This window comes from Amblyraja radiata, chromosome 2, assembly GCF_010909765.2.
Source record: "Amblyraja radiata isolate CabotCenter1 chromosome 2, sAmbRad1.1.pri, whole genome shotgun sequence".
Lineage (NCBI taxonomy): Eukaryota > Metazoa > Chordata > Chondrichthyes > Rajiformes > Rajidae > Amblyraja > Amblyraja radiata.
In genome coordinates, this window is record NC_045957.1 from 118,780,442 (window position 1) to 118,805,948 (window position 25,507).

Sequence of the window (25,507 nt, forward strand, 5' to 3'; positions counted from 1 at the left end):
CCGTCTTTGTAAGGAGGCCTTGGTTTTGGGCAGGGGGGGAAAGAAAGGCAGCGGGGATAAGGTTAGCAAGAGAAATGCGAATGATATTTTTTTTTTTTAAATGTAAGCGAAAAGATGTGAACTATCTATCGTCTTCGACCTGGCACTTTCGACAAATGGTTATTGCACGTGCTAATGAAGCAAACAGTTTCAGAGTTCATGTCTGGGTGCGTCGAGGTTGTGGAATTCGAATTCCTACTTGTACATCAACATAAGACAAGTCACTGAATCGGTCGTATTGCATCTGACTATTTCCTGTAGTGTTTCTTCAGTGGATTCAGGCAGTTAAACGAGTCCCTGCTCCCACTCCCAGAGACGTGAAAAGAAAAAAACCACCCCTGACTGTGCAGCCGTACTGATTCATTTAGCTAAAATCTCTCGTCCCCGCCCGCCCGCCCTGCGCTTTGATTTCCTCTTGCCTTAAGAAAAAAATATAAGAACTTGAAGGCCCTGCATGTGTTAATGGAAGGGCTCACACATGTAGATTAGTCTAGAGTTACAGCGCGGAAACAGGCCCTTCGACCAGCGATCCCGGCACATTAACACTACCCTACACGCACGCACACGCACACACACACACGCACACTAGAGACAATTTAAAAAAAAAAATTTACACCAAGCCAATTAACCTACAAACCTGTGCGTCTTTGGAGTGTGGGAGGAAACCGGAGAAAACCCACGCAGGTCACGGGGAGAATGTACAAACTCTGCACAGACAGCACCCGTGGTCAGGATCGAACCGGGGTCTCTGGCGCTGTAAGGCGCCAATTCCACCGCTGCTCCACCATGCCACCCAAGTGAAACCCCAATTCGATCATTAGGAACCCAGCATTAGTAACCAAGTAATGTTAATGTGCAATATAGGAAAGCTTGTTCAGCTATTTTGGTGCACTGTTCAGAGGTTTTATTCATCAACGTCAGCAGTACTCGAGCTTCTTCGCCTCTCTGATCCCATCCCCATTTCTTTCATTAGGATGTCGAAACAGATTTGGGTACATTCATAACAGAGGCAAGCCAAGAAGCTATGACACTACAAGCCAGGTTTTGAGTAATTTGCACATATTAAAAAGTCAACCCCTCCCCAAACCCATCCTACATTTTCAATGCTGATCGACGATCTATTATGAAACAAGACTATATTAAAAGGAGCAGGGAAGAAGTGCAGATGCTGGTTTACACCGAAGGTAGACAGACATGAGGAATGGGTGACGTTCTCATTGTACCCTTCCCTAACTCCAGTCTCCCTCTCCACTGACTCGCAGTCCGAAAAAGGGTCTCGACCCGAAACGTCACCCATTCCTTCTCTCTGCCTGTCCCGCTGAGTTACTCCAGCATTTTGTGTCTATACTAAAGGAGGCTTTGTTGATTTTAAATACCGTGTTCCTCATGAATTAAATTTTGAGTGTTATCGTATCATGTGTTTCAAAAAGCCATTGCACACTCTAAAATAATCGATGAGCTCATTGAAGGTGGCTCAGAACTAAGATTTGAACGATAAAACCCTGTGCAATTAAAAAAAAAAAAAATTTGATATCACTGATTTAGTTTAGTTTAATTTAGAGAAACAGTCCCTTCGGCCCACCGAGTCCCCACCGACCAGCGATCCCTGCTCTACACACCAGGGACAATTTACATTTACACCAAGCCAATTAACCTACAAACCTGCACGTCCTTGGAGTGTGGGAGGAAACCGGAGCACCCGGAGAAAACCCACGCAAGTCACAGGGAGAACGTACAATCTCTGTATAGACAGCACCCGTGGTCAGGATCGAACCCGGGACTCTGGCGCTGTAAGGCAGCGACTCTACCACTGCGCCACCGTGCCACCCTATAATCATGGGTAAAATATAAGCAGGGAAGGAAACCAACTTTTGTTACACAACCATTTTTAATTTTTGCAACAGCCTGAGATCTCCTAAAAATTGGAAAAATTACTGGAAAGGTGTATCATTTCAAACTGTCTTGGGGAGGTTAATAGATATGACAGGCTTCGAGTCCATCGCTCAACATGATAAACAACACTGCGGGAAGGTCCCAATGCCAACACAGGCCAAACAATATCCGCTACATTGCTTTTATTTAAACTTTTCCCCTTTTCAAAAGAAAAAGGTTCGAGAGAAAACAAAAAAAAACAGCACAACTGACAGACTCACTGGATGATTGTTTGACTATCGAGATGTGCAAATTGCCAAATGCTTTAAAAGTACAACAGTTAAATACTGGATAACTCTTAAGATATCTCTTCCAGCTTGCGTCTCAACGCGCCGGCTATTCAAACCCCACCCCTCTTCTTTTAAGCATTACATTTAAAAAGTGCGTTCTGATAAAGCAGTCTCCGACAGACCACTACTATCGTATTAAATCATTCACTCAGGAATCATCACCGCTGATTCTCATTCTTCCAAACAAACTCGATTCTACAATTGGTTCCACACTCGCGTCTTCTACACAAACGTCATTCTTCAGTTTCCGTTTCTTTCTCAACGTTCAGTATCTAGTTTAAGTGGATGACAGTGTTTTTACAGATAATACTAAACTCGTCAAATTTGGTATGATGTTGGGGCCTCTCGAAGGGAGAGGAGGAAGGCCCAGCAAAATAAATATGACAAAAAATTGCAAATGCCCAAAGGGTCACCCTGTCCCACTGTGGATTGCACACAATGTACACATAAGTCAGGGGGAACTAAAGAAAGTGGCACACACTGTCACTAAATATGAACCAAATTAAAAAAAAAAACACAGTACCAGAGAAGACTATAATGGATTCTAATCATGACAGGAATAATCCAGGTGAGAATTTTCGTAAGGGCATTCAATAAACAGTGAACAGTCAAAGCTATGTGGAAAGAACACCTACCTGTCTTCTCCTTAACACCATTCGAAATTATTACATGTTATTAACAAAAAACCTAAAATAACAAGCAGATAACATGTAAATACTGGGTTTTTTTTCTAGCTTTAAGTCTACAGTACAGTATTATAGTTTTAACATTTTGTTTTTGATGTGTGAGCAAGTGTCACTCCACCCCAAAGTGCCTTCCTTCGTCACTTGCCTACGTTGGATCGGCCTTCAATGCAAATCTTCACCTCCTGAGGAATGAAGGATGGTTTGGGGAGGAGGAATGGCTGCTCCTCAGTCTTCTCCACTTTCCGTGTCTCGGGGGCGGACCACCTGCGCTTCCTGGTCGGGGTGCGCCCGCCGAACTCTGTTTTGCCGAGCCAGGGCTTTGCGCGCTGGAGGGCGAAGCCCTGGTCGGGCGGCCTGCCGTTCTCCGAGACGTCCCCCTGAACAATCCCGTTTTCCCGCTCCAGGTAGCGGGGGAGCCTGCAGGCGGCCGGGCTGTAATTCCTGGGGTGCCTCGGCGGCTGGCCGGAGTCCGCGGTGGCCTGCCCTTTGTTCAGGGAGCCGTTGTTCAGGTTCCTCAGCGTGAGGGATATGCAAACGTCACCCACCGTCAGTTTGGAGCAGGGCAGGCCAAAGAGTTGCGAGGTCCTCTCGGGGCAGCACGAAGACCAGCCTTTCCCAAAGACAAAAAACGGGTGTTCCGCCAGCACCTCCACGCTGACCTGCAAATCAAACGTCGCATGAGTGAGGGAGCCGGGATCCCGGCAAATGCAAAAACGCACAAGAACACAAACTTCATCAGACTTGCAAGCGCGCTCAAAGACCAAATTGAATAAGATTTTCCCAACCGTCTCCCCTCTCTGTGATAAATGACACCTCAAAGAAGCTACCCTAACCCATGCTTTTGTATCCTGTATAAAAATACAAAATTTCTGGATGGGAATATTCCATACCATTTCTAAAACACTCAAAATTCAATTGGAGTCAGATTCAAAATTAATAATATTAGGAACGTCAGAGGGCTGCTCTAAGTTAACGACATTCCAAAGACGTTTCCTTGACTATGGCTTATTAACTGCAAAAAAACTTCTGGAAAAAGATAACAGTTCCTACAGTGAAGATGTGGATCACAGAAATGACCGAGACACTACATTTAGAAAAAATAAGGCTTGTTTTGGCTGATAAATTTGGACCAATTTTCCAAAATATGGTCTCCTTTCATTGAATTTCTTCAACAACAGAATGGTTGAACACAAATTTAAAACCGATGCTTGGGTTGGGTGAGCGGGGGTAAGGAAGGATAGTGGGACATATCTCCGTTTTTTTCTCTTTTTTCCCTCTCACTTTTTTGTCAGTTCAGGGGTTTTTTCTTCTCTCTTTTTTGTATCTTTCTTCTTTCTCTTCATTCTTTCCTTTTTACTTTTTTTCCGATTCATTTATGAGTTTATAAAATGTTAAAACTGAAGCTGTACGAAAATTGTATTATTGTTATGTCGATTGCTTTCTTCTTGTTTCTTGTACAATTGCTTCTAATAAAATAACCTTAAATAAAAGACTTGCAAGCGTGTGATAGCAGTGCAGAAGGACAAGGGGCGGTGAATCTGTGGATATTATCGCTACTGACGGCCCTACTCAATGGGAGCTAGATAGGGCTCTTAAAGATAGCGGAGTCAGGGAATATGGGGAGAAGGCAGGAACGGGGTACATTGTGGATGAAGGGCTGAATGGCCTACTCCTGCACCTATTGTCTATTGTATTTTTTAAGGAAGATATAGATAGATAGATTCTTGATTAGTACGGGTGTCGGGGGTTATGGGGTGAAGAGGCAGGAGAATGGGGTTAGAAAGGAGAGATACATCAGCCATGATTGAATGACTTGATGGGCCAAATGGCCTAATTCTACTCCTGCCACTTGTGAACTTATAGAGGTGTACAAAATCAGGTATGGATCAGGTAGATGCACAGATTCTCTTGCCCAGAGTAATGGAATCAAGAACCAGAGTGCAAATTGGGCGTTATAGTAGTAGAATTAGGCCATTCGGCCCATCGAGTCTACTCCGCCATTAAATCTTAGCTGATCTCTGCCTCCTAATCCCATTTTTCTCCTCACCTCCTTACTAAAAGAGCACCCTTTAATTCTGAGGCCATGACCTCTGGTCCTAGACTCTCCCACCAGTGGAAACATCCTCTCCACATCCACTCTATCTATGCCTTTCATTATTCTGTAAGTTCCAATGAGGTCCCCCCTCAACCTTCTAAACTCCAGCGAGTACAGGCCCAGTGCCGTCACACACTCATCTTATGCTAACCCACTCATTCCTGGAATCATTCATGTAAACCTCCTCTGGACCCTCTCCAGAGCCAGCACATCCTTCCTCAGTTATTGAGCCCAAATATGCTCACAGTTCTCCAAATGCGGCCTGACCAGCAACTTATAGAGCCTCAGCATTGCATCTCTGTTTTTGTATTCCAGTCCACTTGATATAAATGCCAGCATTGAATTTGCCTTCCTTACTACCAAATGTGTCATGCTTGGCATTGAACAGCCTAATTCTGCTCCTATCACCTATGAACTACCAGGCGTATGAAACCCCAATTGATGCAGGCATATAGAATTTACTAAAAATAGAAGGTTATAGCTCAAAAACATTGAATCATGGAACTGGTCAAATAAGTGAACAGTAACTTTAAGCTATTGAATGAGATTTAAATATTTAGTTGTTGACTTGCTGTGAACAAGCAGTAACATTCCTTCGCTCCATAGATGCTGCCTCACCCGCTGAGTTTCTCCAGCATTTTTGTCTACCTTCGATTTTTCCAGCATCTGCAGTTCCTTCTTAAACAAGCATTCAGTGAATCTTTCTCCACCCACACACATACTGCAATAACTTTCCGCTACAGCTCCCTAAGTCCTCATTTTTTAATAGATGTCACCTACACAATCTTGTCACGCTGTAATTACACTCACTCCAGAGGCACTTGCTACCTTGGAATCAAGAACGAGTGGCGCAGCAGCCATTACGCGCAAGTCGGTATTATTATCATGTCTGATATTATTAGTTTTAGTTTTCATCTGCCTGTACTTTTGTAGGTGGGATTTGATATGTAGTAGGGGTGTGTTCTTTTGTAGAGAAGTCTGGCGCAGACTCGCCGATTAGAAGTTTCAGTTTGATGTCGGAGGAAATAGTTTTCTACCATGATCACGACGCTCACTTGCTACGAGACGACATACCTTTATAAGAAGAAGCTTTTATGTGATTTATATGACGTGAATGGAACAACGATTAAGAACGGAAAGTTATGAGTTATTTCTTTGTTTTGTATTACCTCAATTAAAAACCAATTAATCAAGAAACGACGTCTGGAAGATTCATCTTTGCTGTCTTAAGTGTGTCGTGAGTGCGTTAGGCTATACCTCCAAATCATCTCCGATAATTAATGGCTATCGAAGTTGGACCTTGAGAATGTTGTAAAAACTGCCATGATAGAGTGGAGTCAGGATTAAGTGTACTTGACAAGTACATGGATAGGACAGCGATCCCCGGACACTAACACTACCCCTACACACACACACACACTAGGGACAATACATTTTTTTTATCGAAGCCAATTAACCTACAAACCTGTATGTCTTTGTGGGAGGAAACCGGAGCACCCGGAGAAAACCCACAGAGAGAATATACAAACTCCATACTGGACAGCACCCGTAGTCAGGATCGAACCCAGATCTCTGGCGCTGTGAGGCAGTAGCTCTACCGCTGCGTCACCGTGCTGCCCGTTTGTTTGACGTCTTTCATGCGCTTTACAGCAATTGAAGTATTTCTAAAGAGGCACTGTAGATGCTGAGGCAGCTCGATGCTATCTCAAACAAAGCATTACTAACAAGAACAATGTTGAATCATGCTTGATTTAGCATTAGAAGCCAAGTCAATGGATATTTTTAAGACAGAGATAGATTCTTGATTAGTACGGGTGTCAGGGGCTATGTGGAGAAGGCAGGAGAATGGGGTTCAGAGGGAAAGATAGATCAGCCATGATTGAATGGCGGAGTAGACTTGATGGGCCGAATGGCCTAAGTCTGTTCCTATCACGTATGAATGATTTGGCTGATTTCTCAAGTGGATGTGTGAGTTGTATTGTCCCTGGCAGAATCGATTTGGATAATTAAAATGCTTAAGAAGGAACTGCAGATGCTGGAAAACCGTTCTAGATGTCAGCTACATCGGTGAGACCAAGCGTAGGCTTGCCGATCGTTTCGTCGAACACCTCCGCTCGGTCCACATTAACAACCTGATCTCCCGGTGGCTCAGCACTTCAACTCCCCCTCCCATTCCGAATCTGACCTCTCTGTCCTGGGCCTCCTCCATGGCCAGAGTGAGCACCACCGGAAATTGGAGGAACAGCACCTCATATTCCACTTGGGGAGTCTGCATCCTGGTGGCATGAACATTGAATTCTCCCAATTCTGTTAGCCCCTGCTGTCTCCTCCCCTTCCTATCTCTCCCTCAGCCCTCGGGCTCCTCCTCCTCCTTTTTCCTTTCTTCTCCCCGCCCCCCCCCCACCCACCCCCCATCAGTCTGAAGAAGGGTTTCGGCCCGAAACGTTGCCTATTTCCTTTGCTCCATAGATGCTGCTGCACCCGCTGAGTTTTCACCAGCTTTTTTGTGTACCTTGGATAATTAAAATGTTCACGGATGAACTGAAACCCGTAGATTTTCACTTTCTGATCTATATTTAATCCATTTATTTGATAATTATCCTGATATGTTATTGCTCCTACAATCTGCTTAAGCAATAAGCAACAATACATATAAGCATCGATTGACTCACTATGGGGATTACAGGCAAGGTAATAATGAAAGAGAGAGTTAGATATATCTCTTAGGGCTAACGGAATCAAGGGATATGGGGAGAAAACAGGAACGGGGTACTGATTCTGGATGATCAGCTATGATCATATGGAATGGCGGTGCTGGCTCGAAGGGCTGAATGGCCTACTCCTGCACCTATTTTCTATGTGTCTATGATCCCTGGAATAATTGGGTTAACATATGATGAGCGTTTGATGTAACTGGGCCTGTACTCGCTGGAGTTTAGAAGGATGAGGCTGGTCCTCGTTGAAAATTACCTATGAAAGGCCTGGATAGAGTGGATGTGGAGAGGATGTTTCCACTAGTGGGAGAGTCTAGGACCAAAGGCCATAGCCTGAGAATAAAAGGACGTAGATTAGAAAGATTAGGAGGAGTTTCTTTCGTCAGAGGGTGGTGAACCTATGGAATTCATTGCCACAAAAGGCTGTGGAGGCCAAGTCAATAGATATTTTTTAAGGCAAGGATAGATAGGTTCTTCACTAGTACGGGTGTCAATTGTTATGGGGAGAAGGCAGGAGAATCGGGTTGGGAGGGAGAGGCAGATCAGTCTTGTTGGCGATGGGGCCTCGCAGTCGATGAGCGTGAGGGGGAGGGGAAGACAATGGGGACCCGGCATGAGGGACGTGTGGAAGAACAAAGGGGGACCCGGTGTGGGGGAGGGTGAGGGGGGGCACTCTAGTTTAGAATCCTCTGCCCAGGGGATAAGTCTGTGTTTGTTTGTTGGTTCATTTGTTCCGGTGAAGGCCAGCCAACAGTCGCTTGTCTTTTTCCTTTTGTTTTCATTTTTAATGTCAAGTTTTTGTGTGCCTTGTGTGTTGTGACTGTCGGCAGACCAATTTCCCTCCGGGGATGAATAAAATGTTATCGTATCGTATAGTATTGAATGGCGGAGGAGACCCGATGGGCCGAATGGCCTAATTCTACTCCAATAACTTAGGAACAAAGAAAAGCACCAATGTAGCCAGCAACAAATGCTTACCCCCCACTGTCCACGAGAGGGCGGTAGTGAGCCGTCCCTTCAACTGCTACACACCTGTGGTGAAGAATTTGGCCTTCGGGCTGTTGTGATAGGACTCTCAGGTCTCGCAGCGCTGGCTGGCTGGGCCGAAGCATCTGTTTCCACGCTGTATCTCTAAAACTAAAAACTAAATGCAAGACTCTTTCTCTCTTTAGATTTATTTTCTGGCTCCCGAATGCCTTTCTCTAAGTTTAGTTTAGTTTTTTATTGTCATATGTACCGTGGGACTAGTGAAGATGGGACATGTTGGGCCGAAGGGCCTGTTTCCATGCAGGATGACTCTATAACTGTATGCATGTTATTTTGTGAAACTGAACGAATAACATTACATTGCAATCATTATTTTAACTTGCACAATAGTTGCCCAGAACATCTAACTTTATTTACTGCTCAAGAGGCTAAGTCCATGTATCTGTTTAGCAGATCCATTCATGGTACTTTTAGTTTAGTTTAGTTTAGAGATACAGCGCAGAAACAGGTCCTTCGGCCCATCGAGTCCACACCGACCAGCGATCCCCGCACATTAACAAGTGTAACATTTCCCAACACACTAGGGACAATTTTACAATTATAGAAACATAGACAATAGGTGCAGGAATAGGCCATTTGGCCCTTCGAGCCAGCACCGCCATTCATTGTGATCATGGCTGATCATCTACAATCAGTAACCCGTGCCTGCCTTCTCCCCATATCCCTTGATTCCACTAGCCCCTAGAGCTCTATTTAACTCTCTTTTAAATTAATCCAGTAAATTGGCCTCTATTGCCTATGTGGCAGAGAATTCCACAAATTCACAAGTCTGGGTGTAAAAGTATTTTCTCATCTCAGTTTTAAATGGACTCCCCTTTATTCTTAGATTGTGGCCCCTGGTTCTGGACTCCCCCAACATTGGGGAAATCTTTCCTGCATCTAGCTTGTCCAGTCCTTTTATAACTTTGTACGTTACTATAAGATCCCCTCTCACCCTTCCAAATTCCAATGAATACAAGTCCAGTCTTTCTAATCTTTCCTCATACGACAGTCCCGCCATCCTGGGGATTAATCTCGTGAACCTACGCTACACTGCCTCAATCACAAGGATGTGCTTCCTCAAATTAGGAGACCAAAACTGCACGCAATACTCCTGATGTGGCCTCACCAGGGCCCTGTACAACTGCAGAAGGATCTCTTTACTCCTATACTCAAATCTTCTCTTTATGAAGGCCAACATGCCATTAGCTTTCTTCACTGCTTGCTGTACCTGCATGTTTACTTTCAACCCGTAAGTCTTTGGAGTGCGGGAGGGAACCGAAGATCTCAGAGAAAACCCACACGGACACAGGGAGAATGTACAAACTCCGTAAAGACAGTACCCGTGGTCAGGATTGAACTCAGGTCTCTGGCACTGTAAGGCATCAACTCTTCCGCTGCGCCACCATGCCGTACAGCTCCCATACTCTACATTATACCGTATGATCTGCCTGGATAGCAAGCTAAATGACTTTCATTGTATTTCGGATACATGAGAATAAAGCTAATTACAATTAAAAACAAGTCAGCAATACTTTCTACTTTTCATCGCTAAAGGGCCCGTCCCACTTACGCGACTTTTTCGGCGACTGCTGGCACCCGTCATAGGTCGCCGAAAATGTTCAACATGTTGAAAATTCAGTGGCGACCAGAAAGACGCTACGACTCTTTGGGCGACTAGGAAACTACTCACGACCATACAGGCGTCACCCTGGTGACATGTCGTGGGGTGAAGCCTGTATGGTCGTGAGTAGTCGCCACTGGAGTCGTACCTTGTTCTGGTCACCGCTGGATTTTCAACATGTTGAACATTTTCGGCGACCTGTAACGACCTATGACGGGTGCCGGCAGTCGCCGAAAAAGTTGCATAAGTGGGACAGGCCCATTAAGTCTGAGCTCCATGGGATTCACTGAGGTCAATCAATCAGCGAATTGTTGACAAACCTGTACAGCAAACTGCACAGTGATCTACACCTGAATCGGAATGAAAAAGTCACCACTAGCATCGGTCCTGTATGATCCAAGAACACAACAAAATCGCACAATTTTTTACCGGGGAATATCAAATGCTAAGATTTTATACTTGAGAGACATGGTGCGGAAACTGGACCTTCGTCCCACCGGCTCCGTGCTGACCAGCGATCACCCCGTGCACTAGCATTATACCACACACTTGGGACAATTTTAAATCAGCCGTGATTGAATGGCGAAGTAGGCTAAATGGGCCGAATGGCCTAATTCTTCTCCTATGACACATGAGTATGATTTGTAAGGACTGAGAGATGTAGATTGGGTAGACACACAGAGAATCTTGCCAGAGTAGGAGAATCGAGAACCAGGGGGCATGCGTTTAAGGTGAAGGGGGAAAGATTTTGTGGTAATCTGAAGGGTAACTTTCTTGCACAAAGGGTGGTGGGTGTATGGAATGAGCTGCTGGAGGAGGTAGTTGAGGCAAAGTTTAAGATATTTTTTGGACAGGTAAATGGATGGGTCAGGTTTAGATGGGACATGTTGGACTAGTGCAGATTGGCTTGTTGGTCAGTTTGGGCAAGTTGGGCCAAAAGGCCTGTTTCCACGCTGTATGACTGACTTGAAAAATTAACAATTTTCCAAGAGGACGATTAATAAGGTTTGATTTGAAGGGACTTCTTGAAATCGAGAACAAATTCTGCTATTAGGGCGGCACGGTGGCGCAATGGTAGAGTTGCTGCCATACAGCGAATGCAGTGCCGGACACCTGGGTGTGATCCTGACTACGGGCGCTGTCTGTACGGAGTTTGTACGTTCTCTCCGTGACCTGCGTGGGTTTTCTCCAAGATCTTCGGTTTCCTCCCACACTCTAAAGTCGTACAGGTATGTAGGCAAATTGGCTTGGTGTCATATAAAATTGTCCCTAATGTGTGTAGGATAGTGTTAGTGTGCGGGGACACTGGTCGGCATGGACCCGGTGGACCGAAGGGCCTGTTTCCGCGCTGTATCTCTAAACTAAACTAAAATGAACAAGGAAAGGAGCAGCACTTAGAACCGAGATGAGAAAAACATTTTTCACAAAGAGAGTGGTGAATCTCTGGAATTCTCTGACTCAGAAGGTAGTTGAGGCCAGTTCATTGGCTATATTTAAGAGGGAGTTAGATGTGGCCCTTGTGGCTAAAGGTATCAGGGGGTATGGAGAGAAGGACGGTACAGCCATGATCATATTGAATGGCGGTGCAGTTTCGAAGGGCCTACTCCTGCACCTATTTTCTATGTTTCTATGTTTCTAGCACTTGAGTTGACCGATGACACGTTGGGTCATACCTGCGTTCGATGTTCCCCTACAGCAAACTGCAGAACAGCAAAGCTGGAGGCTTGACTGCCCTCCACCCGCTCCACTGTGCTAGAGTCAATCTTCAGATCGCTGCTGATTTCAGCGCTCTGGATGAAGTCCTCTGTTTTCAAGTCTTCCACTCGCTTCAGTTCCCCGTTGGCCAGCTGTATGATTGACCCCTTCATGAAGTAGGGGGGCAGCTGAGTGGAGGCAGCCACCGGGGAGCTGACCGGCTGGACCAGGGGCAGGTGTACCTGTGCCTGCACCACGGCAGTGTGGTAGGCCGACTGTGCCACCAGCGGCTCCGGGTGGTGGTGGTGGTGGTGGTGGTAGGTCTCGGCCTTGTGGCCGGCGTTGGTGGCGAAGGGGTGGGACACGGCGGCGTACTGTGGCGAGGACGTCATGATGGCGGAGCCCACCCCCGGGGCCTCCACTGCCGTGCCGCAGACGGGAATGAGGAGCGGGTGGGTGCCGGGGATCACCAGGTGCTGCTGTAGGTTCCCGTGGTAGCTCAAGCCTTGCTGCTGGCTGCTTATGTAGCCGATGAGCGGCTGCTGAGGACTGGAGTAGACTGCCCCGCCGGGGGGGCCGATGGAGATGTGGTCAGTGGGGGTATGTGTGGTCTGGATGACTGACTGTGGAGAGAAGGTGGCCTTGCCGTGATTGAGGTTGGCCTTTTCGTACAATGCCAGATGGGAGCTGTCGCTGCTTGTGGCCTGCTGCACCTCCAGATCCGTGGTGGGCGTGTGGCTGTTGGGTATGATCATCACGGAGGCCCTGGAGGCTAAAGTTTCCTGTGCATAGTCGGCAGGGTGGACAACCACGTGGGTCCCGTGCCTGATCTCGTAGTGCCGGGGGAGTGCCTTGGCCCCCGCCTTGTCCGCGTTCGACTCGTAGCGCCGCCCTTTGTCCACCTCGCCGTTCAGCATTTCCCTGCGCGGCGCCAGGTGGGGCCTGGGCTCGCCGGCCTTCCTCTGGGCCTCCCTGTGCGCAGCGTGGTAGCCGGCCTCGGCGTACTGCAGCAGCATGGGCGAGGTGGTGGTGGCGGCGTGGGAGCGCGGCGCCAGCGACGGGTGGGGGTGCAGCGGGGCCGGAGAGTGAGGCCTGGTCATGTTGGGCAACGGGCTGGGGGCCTGCGCGTACTGTGACGCGGGCATCTCTCTGCGCGTCCTGCCCGCCTGCTGCTGCTGCTGCTGCTGCTGCTGCTGCTCCAACCCCGCCTTGTGCTGGGACGGGCCGCCGAAGATGGCGGAATAGGGCTCCAGGTGGGAATACTGCGTCGGGGAGGCGGAGGCCTGAGACACCGCCAGCGGGGACGGGACGAACGCGGGCGGGCCCACGTAGGGCCCGCTGAACGACGGCGGCCCGACAAACTGGAAGGCGGCCGGCTGCAGAGGCGTGTACTCCACCGGAGACATGGAGGGCCCCGGCTGGGCCAAGACCGACGATGAATACACCGCGCGGAGTTGCGTCACGCCGGGAGCCCCTCTCACATTCCCGGGCGATGAGTAGTCCACAGCTGCCGGTAGTGGCTTGTACAGAGGCAGGCCAGTTTCCAGTGAGGTTTCTCCTGCTCCTTTGGCATGTCCGTACTTCACCCCCACGCTGCTCTGCCGGCTGGCGATGTTGGCCAGCCACGCCAAGTTTTCACTGCGGCTCCTCTCACTGCCAGTGGCCGTGGCAACCGGCTTCTCTGCCAGGGAGGGCAGGCTGCTGACTGGAAACTCACGTTTCTTGGGCGGTAGACATTCGTTGCTGCGCTCCTGGTTGGATTTCATCTTTGAAAGACGCACTCAGTGTCTGTTAGGCTGCGATCCGGGTTTGATCAATTGCACGTTGCATTTGTTTTCCGGTCGTTTGCTCCAAAAAGATCCCAGGACTGCACGAGGCTTCATTTCCTCCAGCCAGGATTCTTCACAGCTGCTCGGGAATCTGAAATGAAAGGAATTGTTCAAATTAAATATTCAATTAACTAAAGTCACTCAATGCATAAATTAACCATCCTTCTATTCTGAATGCTATAATCATTATTCTGTCGGTCCCGCTGAGTTACCCCGGCATTTTGTGTCTAACTCTGGTACAAACCAACATCTGCAGTTCCTTTCATAGGTTCATTAGTTCATGTGATAGGTGCACAATTAGGCTATTCAGCCCATCAAGTCTACTTGAAAAGGATTTGAGTATAAGAGCAGGGAGGTTCTACTGCAGTTATACAGGGTATTGGTGAGACCACACCTGGAGTATTGTGTACAGTTTTGGTCTCCAAATCTGAGGAAAGACATTCTTGCCATAGAGGGAGTACAGAGAAGGTTCACCAGACTGATTCCTGGGATGTCAGGACTTTCATATGAAGAAAGACTGGATAGACTCGGCTTGTACTCGCTAGAATTTAGAAGATTGAGGGGGGATCTTATAGAAACTCACAAAATTCTTAAGGGGTTGGACAGGCTAGATGCAGGAAGATTGTTCCCGATGTTGGGGAAGTCCAGGACAAGGAGTCACAGTTTAAGGATAAAGGGGAAATCCTTTAGGACCGAGATGAGAAAAACATTTTTCACACAGAGTGGTGAATCTCTGGAATTCTCTGCCACAGAAGGTAGTTGAGGCCAGTTCATTGGCTATATTTAAGAGGGAGTTAGATGTGGCTCTTGTGGCTCAAGGGATCAGGGGGTATGGAGAGAAGACAGGTACGGGATACTGAGTTGGATGATCAGCCATGATCATATTGAATGGCGGTCGGTGCAGGCTCGAAGGGCCGAATGGCCTACTCCTGCACCTATTTTCTATGTTTCTATGTTACTCTGCGATTCAATCATGGCTGATCTATCTTTCCCTCTCAACCCATTCTCCTGCCTTCTCCCCATAACCTCTGACACCCGTACTAATCAAGAATCTATCTATCTCTGCCTTAAAATATCCATTGACTTGGCCTCCACAGCCTTTGGTGGCAATGAATTCCACAGAAATTAGAAATTCCCCATCTCCTTCCGAAAGGAACATCCTTTAATTCTGAGGCATTTTTATTACATTTTCTATGAATACAAAAACCAACAGCTGTTTGCCTACAGTACAATGAGATACAAGGTGGAAACAGGCCCTTCGGCCCATCGAGTCCGCACTGACCAGCGATCACTCGTACACCAGCATTATCCTACACGCCAGGGATAATTAACGGAAGCCAATTAACCAACCAACCTGCACGTATTTGGAGTGTGGGAGGAAACTAGAGCATCCGGAGGAAACCCATATGGCCATAGGGGCTGCACAGTGCCACAGTTGATGCCTCGCAGCGCCAGAGAGCCTGGTTCCATCCCCACTACGGATGCTGCCTGTACGGAGTTTGTACGTTTTCCCCGTGACCTCGTGGGTTTTGCCCGGGAGCTCCAGTTTCCTCCCACACTCAAATTAAATTGTCTTGAAATTGTAAATTTGGCCCTAGTGCGTGTAGAATAGTGTTAATGTGCGGGGATCGCTGGTAAAGTGCGGACTCGGCGGGCCGAAGGGCCTGTTTCCGCGCTGTACTGTATCTCCAAACTAAACACAATGATACACATCATTTTATTGTCTAATTCATTCTGCAAACGATGAACGGACTGCACAACATGCCTTACCGATGACGATATTGAGTAAGTAAAGCATATCTGTGAAGGGATAAATTTAGTTTCCTGCTTAGAGTGAGTTTTATAAATAATCCCAACAGATATTTACACGCTGCATTTATTTTTATGCTGTCATCGGTGCCAGTGAAAGAACTAAACTTAGCCAAAGCAAAAAGTCAACGTACCAACCTGTATTAATTACTGAATGATCTATTAACTGTACTGCACTGCTTACGGCCATCTATAGCTCTGCTAGAATTGGACTCTATACTTTGATTTGATGCAGTGGTAATCTTCCTTGTATTACAGCTGAGTCTTAAACAAGTGTCATTCAAATTCCATGCAACAGTTTTCACATCAGCAAGGATTTGCTGGTGAGGCCTCTTTTAGAATACTGTGCTCAGTTTTGGTCGCCCTGCTGTAGGAGGGACAGAGAAGATTTACGAGGATGTTGTCACGGTGGCTCAGCGGTAGAGTTGCTGCCATACAGCGCCAGAGACCCGGGTTCGATCATGATTACGGGTGCTGTCTGTACGGAGTTTGTACGATCTCCCCCTGACCAAGTTTGTAGGTTGATTGGCTTCTGTAAACATTGCAAATTGGCCCTAGTGTGTGCAGGATAGCATCTGTGTTCGGGGATCGTAGGTCGGAGCGGACTCGGTGGGCCAAAGAGGACTCTTTCCGTGCTGTATCGCTAAACTAAACTAAGACTTGAGGACCTGAGGTTGGGTGTGCTGGGACTCTATTCCTTGGGGCACAGGAGGCTGAGGGGCGATCTTATAGAGGTGCATAAAATCATGTGGGAACTTGTAGGTCTTTGGAGTGTGGGAGGAAACCGAAGCTCCTGGAGAAAGCCCCCGCGGTCACGGGTAGAACGTTCAAACTCCATACAGACAGTGCCCCTAGTCAGGATCGAACCCAGGTCTCTGACGCTGTGAGGCAGCAACTCTACCGCTGCGCCACCATGCCGCCCCTATGACCGTATGGGTTTCCTCCGGGTGCTTCAATATTGTGTTAGCACCTGCCTTAACTACTTCCTCCGGCAGCTCGTTCCATACATCCACCTGAAAAAGTTACCCCTCAGGTTCCTATTAAATCTCTCCTCCCACACCTTAAACCTATGCCCTCTGGTCCTCGATTCACCTACACTGGGCAAGAGACTCTCGTGCATCTACCCGATCTATTTTTATACATCCCATTTCTGACAGTTGATAAAATTAAATAAAAATAAGACAATTATATCATAACATGAAGTGGTCAAAACTGTAATGTTCCAGTGGGCGGCACAGTGGCGCAGCGGGTAGAGCTGCTGCCTCACAGCGCCAGAGACCTGGGCTCGATCGTGACCTCAAACGCTGTCTGTGTGGAGTTTGCACCTCCGCCCCGTGACTGTGTGGGTTTAGTCCGGGTGCGTTAGGTTAATTGGCCTCCAAAATTGCCCCGAATGTGCAGGGCGCGGCTGAGAATATGGGATAACATAGAACTCGTGTTAACGGGTAATCGATGGTCGGTGTGGACCTGGTGGGCCAAAGGGCCTGTTCCCATGGTGTATCTCTAAACTAAACTTGCTGCCTACGGGATGAATACACCCTTTGGCCTGTTTGATGCAGATGTAGCCAGGGCTCGAGTTGGGGCAAGCACTTGCCTGTTTTATGCTGCAGTACCTGCTGCCAAGATTCTTCGTCATACAGCGTGGAAACAGGCCCAGCGGCCCAACTTGCCCACACCGACCAACATGTCCCATCCACACTAGTCCCACCTGCCCGCGTTTGGCCCATATCCCTCTAAACCTGTCCTACCCATGTACCTGTCTAAATGTTTCTTAAACGTTGCGATAGTCCCAGCCTCAACTACCTCCTCCAGCGGCTCGTTCCATACACCCACCACCCTTTGGATGAAAAAGTTACTCCTCAGATTCCTATTAAATCTTACCCCATTCACCATAAACTAATGAACCCTGTTCTTGATTCCCCGACTCAATCAATTGATTTCATATATCCGTTTTAAATTAAATTCAAGAATGTAAAGTTAAAGCCCCAATACTAGATTTAAAGATAAAGATATCATACATACAGTGGGGGCAAGTGAACGCATTGGTAGTAAAAAAACCCAGCATAAAGGTATTTGTGGCCAGAAATACAGACAACCTATTTAGCATGCTGCATTCGAGAAATGAAATACTCATTGGACTTACTCAAGGATTCACAGCTGTCTTGAAGTATACCAGCTGTTCCTTGCTCCCTTATATTTAATCATTTACCTAACAATAAAGATAGCAGGATTAGCCAGTTCCAATCAGTCCTGACACATGGTTCTGCCCTCAATCTGTGAAAGGAACTGCAGACGGATACAAAATGCTGGAGTAACTCAGCGGGGCAGGCAGCATCTCTGGAGAGAAGGAATGGGTGATGTTTCGGGTCAAGACCCTTCTTCAGACTAGTCTACATCTACAGAACTGTCGATGCTGGTTTACACCAAGAATAGTCGCAAAATGCTGGCGTAACTCAGTGGGTCAGGCAGCGTCTCTGGATAGAGGAACGTCACTGATTCCTTCCATCCAGAGATGCTGCCTGTCCCGCTGAGTTACGCCAGCATTTTGTATCCGCCCTAAATCTATTCTCATCGGTTTAAAGGAGGCACTTCAGTAAGGGTGTCAGGGGTTATGGGGAGAAGGCAGGAGAATTGGGTGGTGCAGCGGTAGAGTTGCTGCTTTACAGCGCCAGAGACCCGGGTTCATAGAAACATAGAAAATAGGTGCAGGAGTAGGCCATTCGGCCCTTCAAGCCTGCATCGCCATTCAATATGATCATGGCTGATCATCCAACTCAGTATCCTGTACCTGCCTTCTCCCCATACCCCCTGATCCCTTTAGCCACAAGGGCCACATCTAACTCCCTCTTAAATATAGCCAATGAACTGGCCTCAACTACCTTCTGTGGCAGAGAGTTCCAGAGATTCACCACTGTTTGAAAAATGTCTTTCTCATCTCGGTCCTAAAGGATTTCCCCTCTATCCTCAAACTGTGACCCCTTGTCCTGGACTTCCCCAACATCGGGAACAATCTTCCTGCATCTAGCCTGTCCAACCCCTTAAGAATTTTGTAAGTTTCTATAAGATCCCCCCTCAATCTCCTAAATTCTAGCGAGTACAAGCCGAGTCTATCCAGTCTTTCTTCATATGAAAGTCCTGACATCCCAGGAATCAGTCTGGTGAACCTTCTCTGTACTCCCTCTATGGCAAGAATGTCTTTCCTCAGGTTTGGAGACCAATTTGGAGATCCTGACTACGGGTATGAAGTTTGTACGTTCTCCCCGTGACCTGCGTGGGTTTTCTCCGGGTGCTCCAGTTTCCTCCCACACTCCAGAGGCGTTTAGGTTTGCAGGCTAATTGTCTTTGGTAAAGATTGTAAATTGTCCCTCGTGTGTGGGATAGTGCTGGCGTACGCGGATGGCTGGTCGGCGCGGACTCGCTGGGCCAAGGCCCTGTTTCTGCGCTGTATCTCTAAAACTAAACCAAAGGGGATGAGTGAGAAAGATAGATCAGCCATGATTGAATGGCGGAGGAGATTCGATGGGCCGAGTGGCCCAATTCTGTTCCTATAACCCATGAACGTACGAAGTTAGAGGGAACAGTTCAATTCATTTCCACATGCCTTTACTGGGTAACGGGCTAGAATAGCAGCAGTTTACAAGACCATATGGATTTATTTATAACCAAGAATGTGACTTATAAGGCAAAGGAGATGGGTTGCAAGTTGTATTGACTTTGCTGTACTGCTTGCTGTACATCGTACTATCATGTGGTTACTGGAAAGTGGCCACAGGAATGTAACGAGGCAATTCCTTCCACTTTGAAAGGGTTTGGTTGCAGGGAAAGATCATCCTCCTTCAGCTTTATTCTCTGGGAAAGGGGACACTAAGACCTCTAAGAGGGGGGGTCCTGTAAGATTTTCAGCAGAATGGCAAAATTAAATGCTTCCAGGTTCTTTTGTTGTCATTTCTTGCAAGATGGCAGAAGGAAGTTACAGAGTCAGACAGCGTGGAAACAGGCCCCATCGGCCCAACGCGCCCACACCGACCAACATGTCCCACCTACACTAGTCCCACTTGCCTGTGTTTTGCCCATATCCCTCTAAAGCTCTCCTATCCACATACCTGTCTAATTGTTTCTTAAACATTGCAATAGTGCCTGCCTCAACTACTTTTTCCGGCAGCTCGTTCCAGACACCTACCACCCTTTGTGTGAAAAAGATATCCCTCAGGTTCCTATTAAATCATTCCCTCCTCAATAGACAATAGGTGCAGGAGTAGGCTATTCGGCCCTTTGAGCCAGCACCGCCATTCAATGTGATCATGGCTGATCATCCCGTTCCTGCCTTCTCCCCATATCGCCTGACTCTGCTATCTTTAAGAGCCCTATCTAGCTCTCCTTTGAAAGTATCCAGAGAACCGGCCTCCACCGCCCTCTGATGCAGAGAATTGCACAGACTTACAACTCTGTGTGTGAAAAAACTCACCTTAAACCTATGTCCTCTAGTCCTCAATTTCCCTCCTCTGGGCAAGAGACTCTGTGCGTCTACCCGATCTATTCCTCTCATGATTTTGTACACCTCCATAAGATCACCCCTCATCCTCCAGCACTCCGAAGAATAGAGTACCTGCCTAAACGACCTCCTCTGGCAGCTCGTTCCGTACACCCACCATCCATATGTGTGAAAAAAAGTTACATGTGGGATACTATTAAATCATTTCCCCCCTCTCACCCTAAACCCATGTCCTCTGGTTCTCGATTCTCCAACTCTTGGTAAGAGAGTTCACCCTCTCCCTATAACTCAGACCATTGAGTCTTGGCAACATCCTCGGCAAGTTAAGTTAAGGAATATATTTTCAGTACAAGCCAATAGGCACACGCCTGCCAACGAGCATGTTGAAACAGAGAGCAAGGGGAACTTTACAGTATAAATGAATGCCTAGATTAGATAAGATTCTGGCATAATAGACCAGCAAAGGCATTTCAAAAGGCAGTCAAACACTACAAAAATGTGTACAAAATCTTGAGAGGAATAGTTTAGTTCAGTTTAGAGATATAGCTGTACTTCTAAACTAAACACGAAAGTGTTAATTGCTGCAGACAATTAAAAAGTGAGCTGAGTATTTTGCTTGGCATATTGCACTGTTGTCAGAAGCTAAGAGATTGACAAAACTGTTTCGGACTGCGGTGATTAATGAGATGGCCTTGCATATAAATACACCAGCCAACCTGGCCAATGTGAAACTTGGTGCCAGTTCAACTTGGCTCTCCCTGTGCCAGCAATGGAACACATGTAAAAACATCTGGAACAAAAGCAAAGAAAAGTTGACACGAAAAACCTAGGCGTTAATCAAAAGTTTCAATCTTTGTTTAGAGCTAAAATCAGAATCTTACAACATGGAGCCACTGCGCCAATTTGTCCTCTCCTCCGTTCTCGCAGATCCCGATCGGGACGCATCGCAGCACGGTTTGGGAACAACGCCATCCAAGACGGCAAGAAATTGCAGAGAATTGTGGACGCAGCCCAGACCGTCACACAAATCCAACCTCCCTTCCATTGACTCCATCTATACCTCACGCTGCCTCGGCAAGGCCAGCAGCATAATCAAGGACCAGTCGCACCCCTGGCCACTCCCTCCTCCCCTCTCCCATTGGGCAAAAGGTACAGAAGTGTGAAAACGCACACCTCCAGATTCAGGGACAGTTTCTTCCCAGCTCTTATCAGGCAAATGAACCATCCTACCACAACTCGAGAGCAGTGCTGAGCTATTATCTACCTCATTGTGATGCTCGGACTATCTTTGATCGGACTTTACTGGCTTTGCCTAGCACTAAACGTTATTTCCTCATCACGTATCAGTACACTGTGAACGGCTCGATTGTAATCATGTGTTGTCTTTCCGCTGGCTGGTTAGCACGCAACAAAAGCTTTTCACTGTACCTCGGTACACGTGACAATACACTTAATTAAACTAACTAGATATAACTTCTGACTGTTAATTGCTTTTTCAGAGTTTCATTGCATCTGCAAACTTGGAAATGATGCTGTGACTACCCGCAGGTTGCCAACATCGTTAAAGAGCTATTGCCATTAGATTTTCACAAGTGTGCTCAGAACCGTGCTTGTACCCACATCAAACTAATGCAACTCTTCTTCAGGCTGAAGGATCCCGACCTGAAACGTCACCTACCCATGTTCTCCAGAGATGCTACCTGACCCGCTGAGTTACTCCAGCACTCTGTGAAACATCACCTATCCATGTTCTCCACAGATGCTGCCTGACCCGCTGAGTTACTCCAGCACTTTGTGTCTTTATAAAAATAAACCAGCATCTGCCATTCTTTCGGTCCACCTTGGCCTACACGATCTCCCGGTTGCCAAACACTTTAACTGCTCTTCCCATTTCTACACTGATCTATCTGTCCTGGGCCTCCTCCACCCTTCCTGAGGTAATCTGTAGCCGGCCTTGATTTGTTATCCCCTCTCCCCCCCCCCCCCCCCACACTCTTCTTTCAGACCGAAGTTGGATTCCGCCCCGAAACGTCTCCTATTCTTTCTCTCCCGAGATGCTGCCTGTCCCGCTGAGTTACACCAGCATTTTGCATCTATCTTTGGTACAAACCAGCATCTGAAGTTCCTTCCTACACATTTTTGTCTGAATATCTACAAAAGTAATTAGCGTCATAGAGTGTGGAAATAGGTCCTTCGGCCCAACTTGCCCACACCGGCCAACAAGTCCCAGCTACACTAATCCCACCTGCCTACATTTGGCCCATATCCCTCCAAACCTATCCTATCCATGTATTTTTCCAACATTGTGATAGTCCCTGCCTCAACTATGGCAGCCTATTCCGGACACCCTTTGTATGAAAAAGCTGCCCTTCAGATTTCCACCAAATCTTTTTCCCCTTCACCTTAAGCCTATGAAACAAAACAAAGGCGCATGATTGCAATGAATTAATCGTAATCACAAACTTGTCGCAAGACGCCAAGAATACAGAGGGATTAATAACGTTCTCTGCTCAACTTTAAAAGCTTCAAAGCCTTTCACTGTACCTCGGTACGCGTGACAATAAACTAAACAGGAAGAGTTGAGCTCCATCCTGCACCACATTTTACATTGTGTGGGAAGGAACTGCAGATGCTGGTTTAAACCGAAGATAGACGCAAAAAGCTGGAGTAGCTCAGCAGGACAGGCAGCGTCTCTGGAGAGAAGGGAGGGGTGACGTTTCGGCTCGAGACCCTTCTTCGGGCTCGTTGGTTCCCGTTACAGAAGTCACCGGAGTTCCACCAGCATCGTCTACTAACCGTACAGTGCAAAGTCTGTCCATTAAACGTTACGGGGTGGCATCCGGAAGTTGCTCTGGTAGAAAATAGAAAGCTGAATGACTGCACCCGCTGGTGAAGCAGCGCGAGAGAACTGGCAATCCCTCACTGTTGACACGGAGAGGTATTAGTATGCTGAGTGTACAGATCCGTATAAAAACATTTGGCTGCTGTGTGCTTCCACCCAGCTTATAAAAATTCTCAAGGGTTCTGGTGACTGCATATAAACAGGCTGAACTTCGCTCACTGATTCAATGTGTCATTAAGAACGCCCGCCCCCCCCACCCCCCCCCAAACCCAATGCATCCAAGCCGTCTGTTGTACTATACATAGCGTGTTACATATTGCACAGACATGTTAATCACTGATGGAGGTCATGCAACTGGTTTGGCATTTGCCGCTGCTAGTAGGACTTGTGACTCACTCGTTAAACAAGAGCTCTCCACCCACGTGACCAGCTCTGTGGATAAACAAACATCAACTTCACAACTGGGGGAACCCACCACACTTCTCTGCCTCAGAGAGCGGTCTTTCATTTCACTGCACATCTCGTATGTGTATGTGACAAATAAACGTGACTTGACTTGACTTGACTTGACTTGGAGGCAGGTCGTCTGGATGCTTTCAAGAGAGAGATTTATAGGGCTCTTAAAAATAGCGGAGTCAGGGGATATGGGGAGAAGGCAGGAACGGAGTACTGATTGGGGATGATCAGCCATGATCACATTGAATGGCGGTGCTGGCTCAAAGGGTCGAATGGCCTACTCCTGCACCTATTGTCTATTGTCTATTGTCAAAGGCACAAGCTGTCACACACTGCCCCTATGTAGCACGCTATGTGTTCACTGCACTCACAACAACATCAATCCCGAGGGAAACATGTATGTCCTCCTTGCGAGATTGGTCCAGTTTGGAGATACAGCGCGGAAGGAAGTAGGCCCTTCGGCCCACCGAGTCCGCGCAGACCGGCGATCACCCCGCATACTAGCACTGTCCCACACATCAAGGACTATTTACTATTTTACCAAAAGGGAGGAAACCCATACATTCAGACGGAGAGCATGTCATTTAAACTTTTTGATTCGAAAATCCTTTCAGTGGGTCTTCAGTGATCTGGTTGATTTGTGGTATTTTTAAAATTCCCTCATAGGTTTACTGGATGCTGCAGGCAGCATGATCATGGTAATCGCCATGGCAACCTGAGGCGATTATATTGTCCATGAACCAATTCATCTCATGACTGTCTATTGTCTATTGATTGAGTCAAGAGTAAACAGCGGGGTTTAGTTTAGTTCGAAGATGCAGCACGGAAACAGGCCCTTCGGCCCAACGACCAGTGATCCCCACACACTAAAGATAGACACGGAGCGGAACAGGCAGCATCTCCGGAGAAAATAAATATGTGACGTTTCGAGTCGAGACCTTTCTTCACACTGAGAATCAGGGGAGAGGAAACCGAGAGATATGTAAATGCGCATACAACAAATTAATGAAAGACAGATCAATATCTTTCATTTTGCATATTTCAGACCGCATATCCTACATTCATTTGTTTTATGTACCTTTTCATATCTCTCGGTTCCCTCTCCCCTGACTCAGGCTAAAAAAGGGTCTCGATCCGAAATGTCACCTATTCCTTTTCTTCAGAGATGCTGCCTGTCCCGCTGAGTTACTCCAGCACTTTGTATCTATCTTCAGTATTAACCCAGCATCTGCAGTTCCTTCCTACACATCCCCATACAGTAGCACTGTCCGAAACATACTAGGGACAATTTTTACCCAAGCCAAATTAACCTACAAACCTGCATGTCTTTAGAGTGTGGGGGAAACCGGAGCACCCGGAGAAAACCCACGCTGTCACTGGGAAAGCGTACATACTCTGTACAGACAGAGCCCATAGTCAGGATCGAACCCGGAACTCTGGCGCTGTAAGAGAGTAACTCTACCGCTGTGCCACCATGCCGCCCTAGACATCAGCAACTGCAGATGCTGGTTTACACCAAAGACTTACTCCAGCATCTTGTGTCTATCTTTGATAAAATGTTATTGTGTAATGCACAAAATGGATGCCCAATGCAATAGATGGGGTGACACGGTGGCGCAGCGGTAGAGTTGCTGCCTCACAGCGCCGGAGACCCGGGTTCAAGCCTGACTACGGGTGCTGTCTGTACGGAGTTTGTACGTTCTCCCCGTGACCGCACGGGATTTATCTGGGATCTCCGGTTGCCTCCCACACTCCACAGACGTGCAGGTTTGTCGGTTAATTGGCTTGGTAAATTTGTAAATTGTCCCTTGTGTGTGTATGATAGTGTAAGTGTATAGGGATTGGTGGTCGGCGAGGACTCGGTGGGCCAAAGGGCCTGCTTCCATACCGTATCTCTAAACTAAACTAGAAAAAAAAAGTTCAGGATTTTCTAGGCAAGTTTAAAACAGCAAATCGATAGTATTCCCAGTTTTACATG

The 25,507-nt window shown here is 47.2% G+C and overlaps 1 protein-coding gene across 6 annotated transcripts in view; it reads right to left on the bottom strand.

Moving 5' to 3' along the window:
- Nucleotides 1-1,908: 1,908 nt before the first annotated feature.
- atxn1 (ataxin 1) overlaps nucleotides 1,909-25,507 on the bottom strand; it is a 222,609-nt gene continuing 199,010 nt past the window's right edge. For 5 of the 6 annotated variants that reach the window (XM_033014314.1, XM_033014291.1, XM_033014306.1 and 2 more), the window contains 2 exons: nucleotides 12,080-14,021; nucleotides 1,909-3,606 (listed from right to left, as the gene is read on the bottom strand). In XM_033014314.1, the coding sequence (XP_032870205.1) occupies nucleotides 3,085-3,606; nucleotides 12,080-13,867 (2,310 nt within the window). In that variant the 5' untranslated portion in view covers nucleotides 13,868-14,021 and the 3' untranslated portion in view covers nucleotides 1,909-3,084. Of the gene's footprint in view, nucleotides 3,607-12,079; nucleotides 14,022-23,027; nucleotides 23,247-25,507 lie in introns of those variants that run through there. The other variant, XM_033014331.1, reaches the window with a different exon arrangement.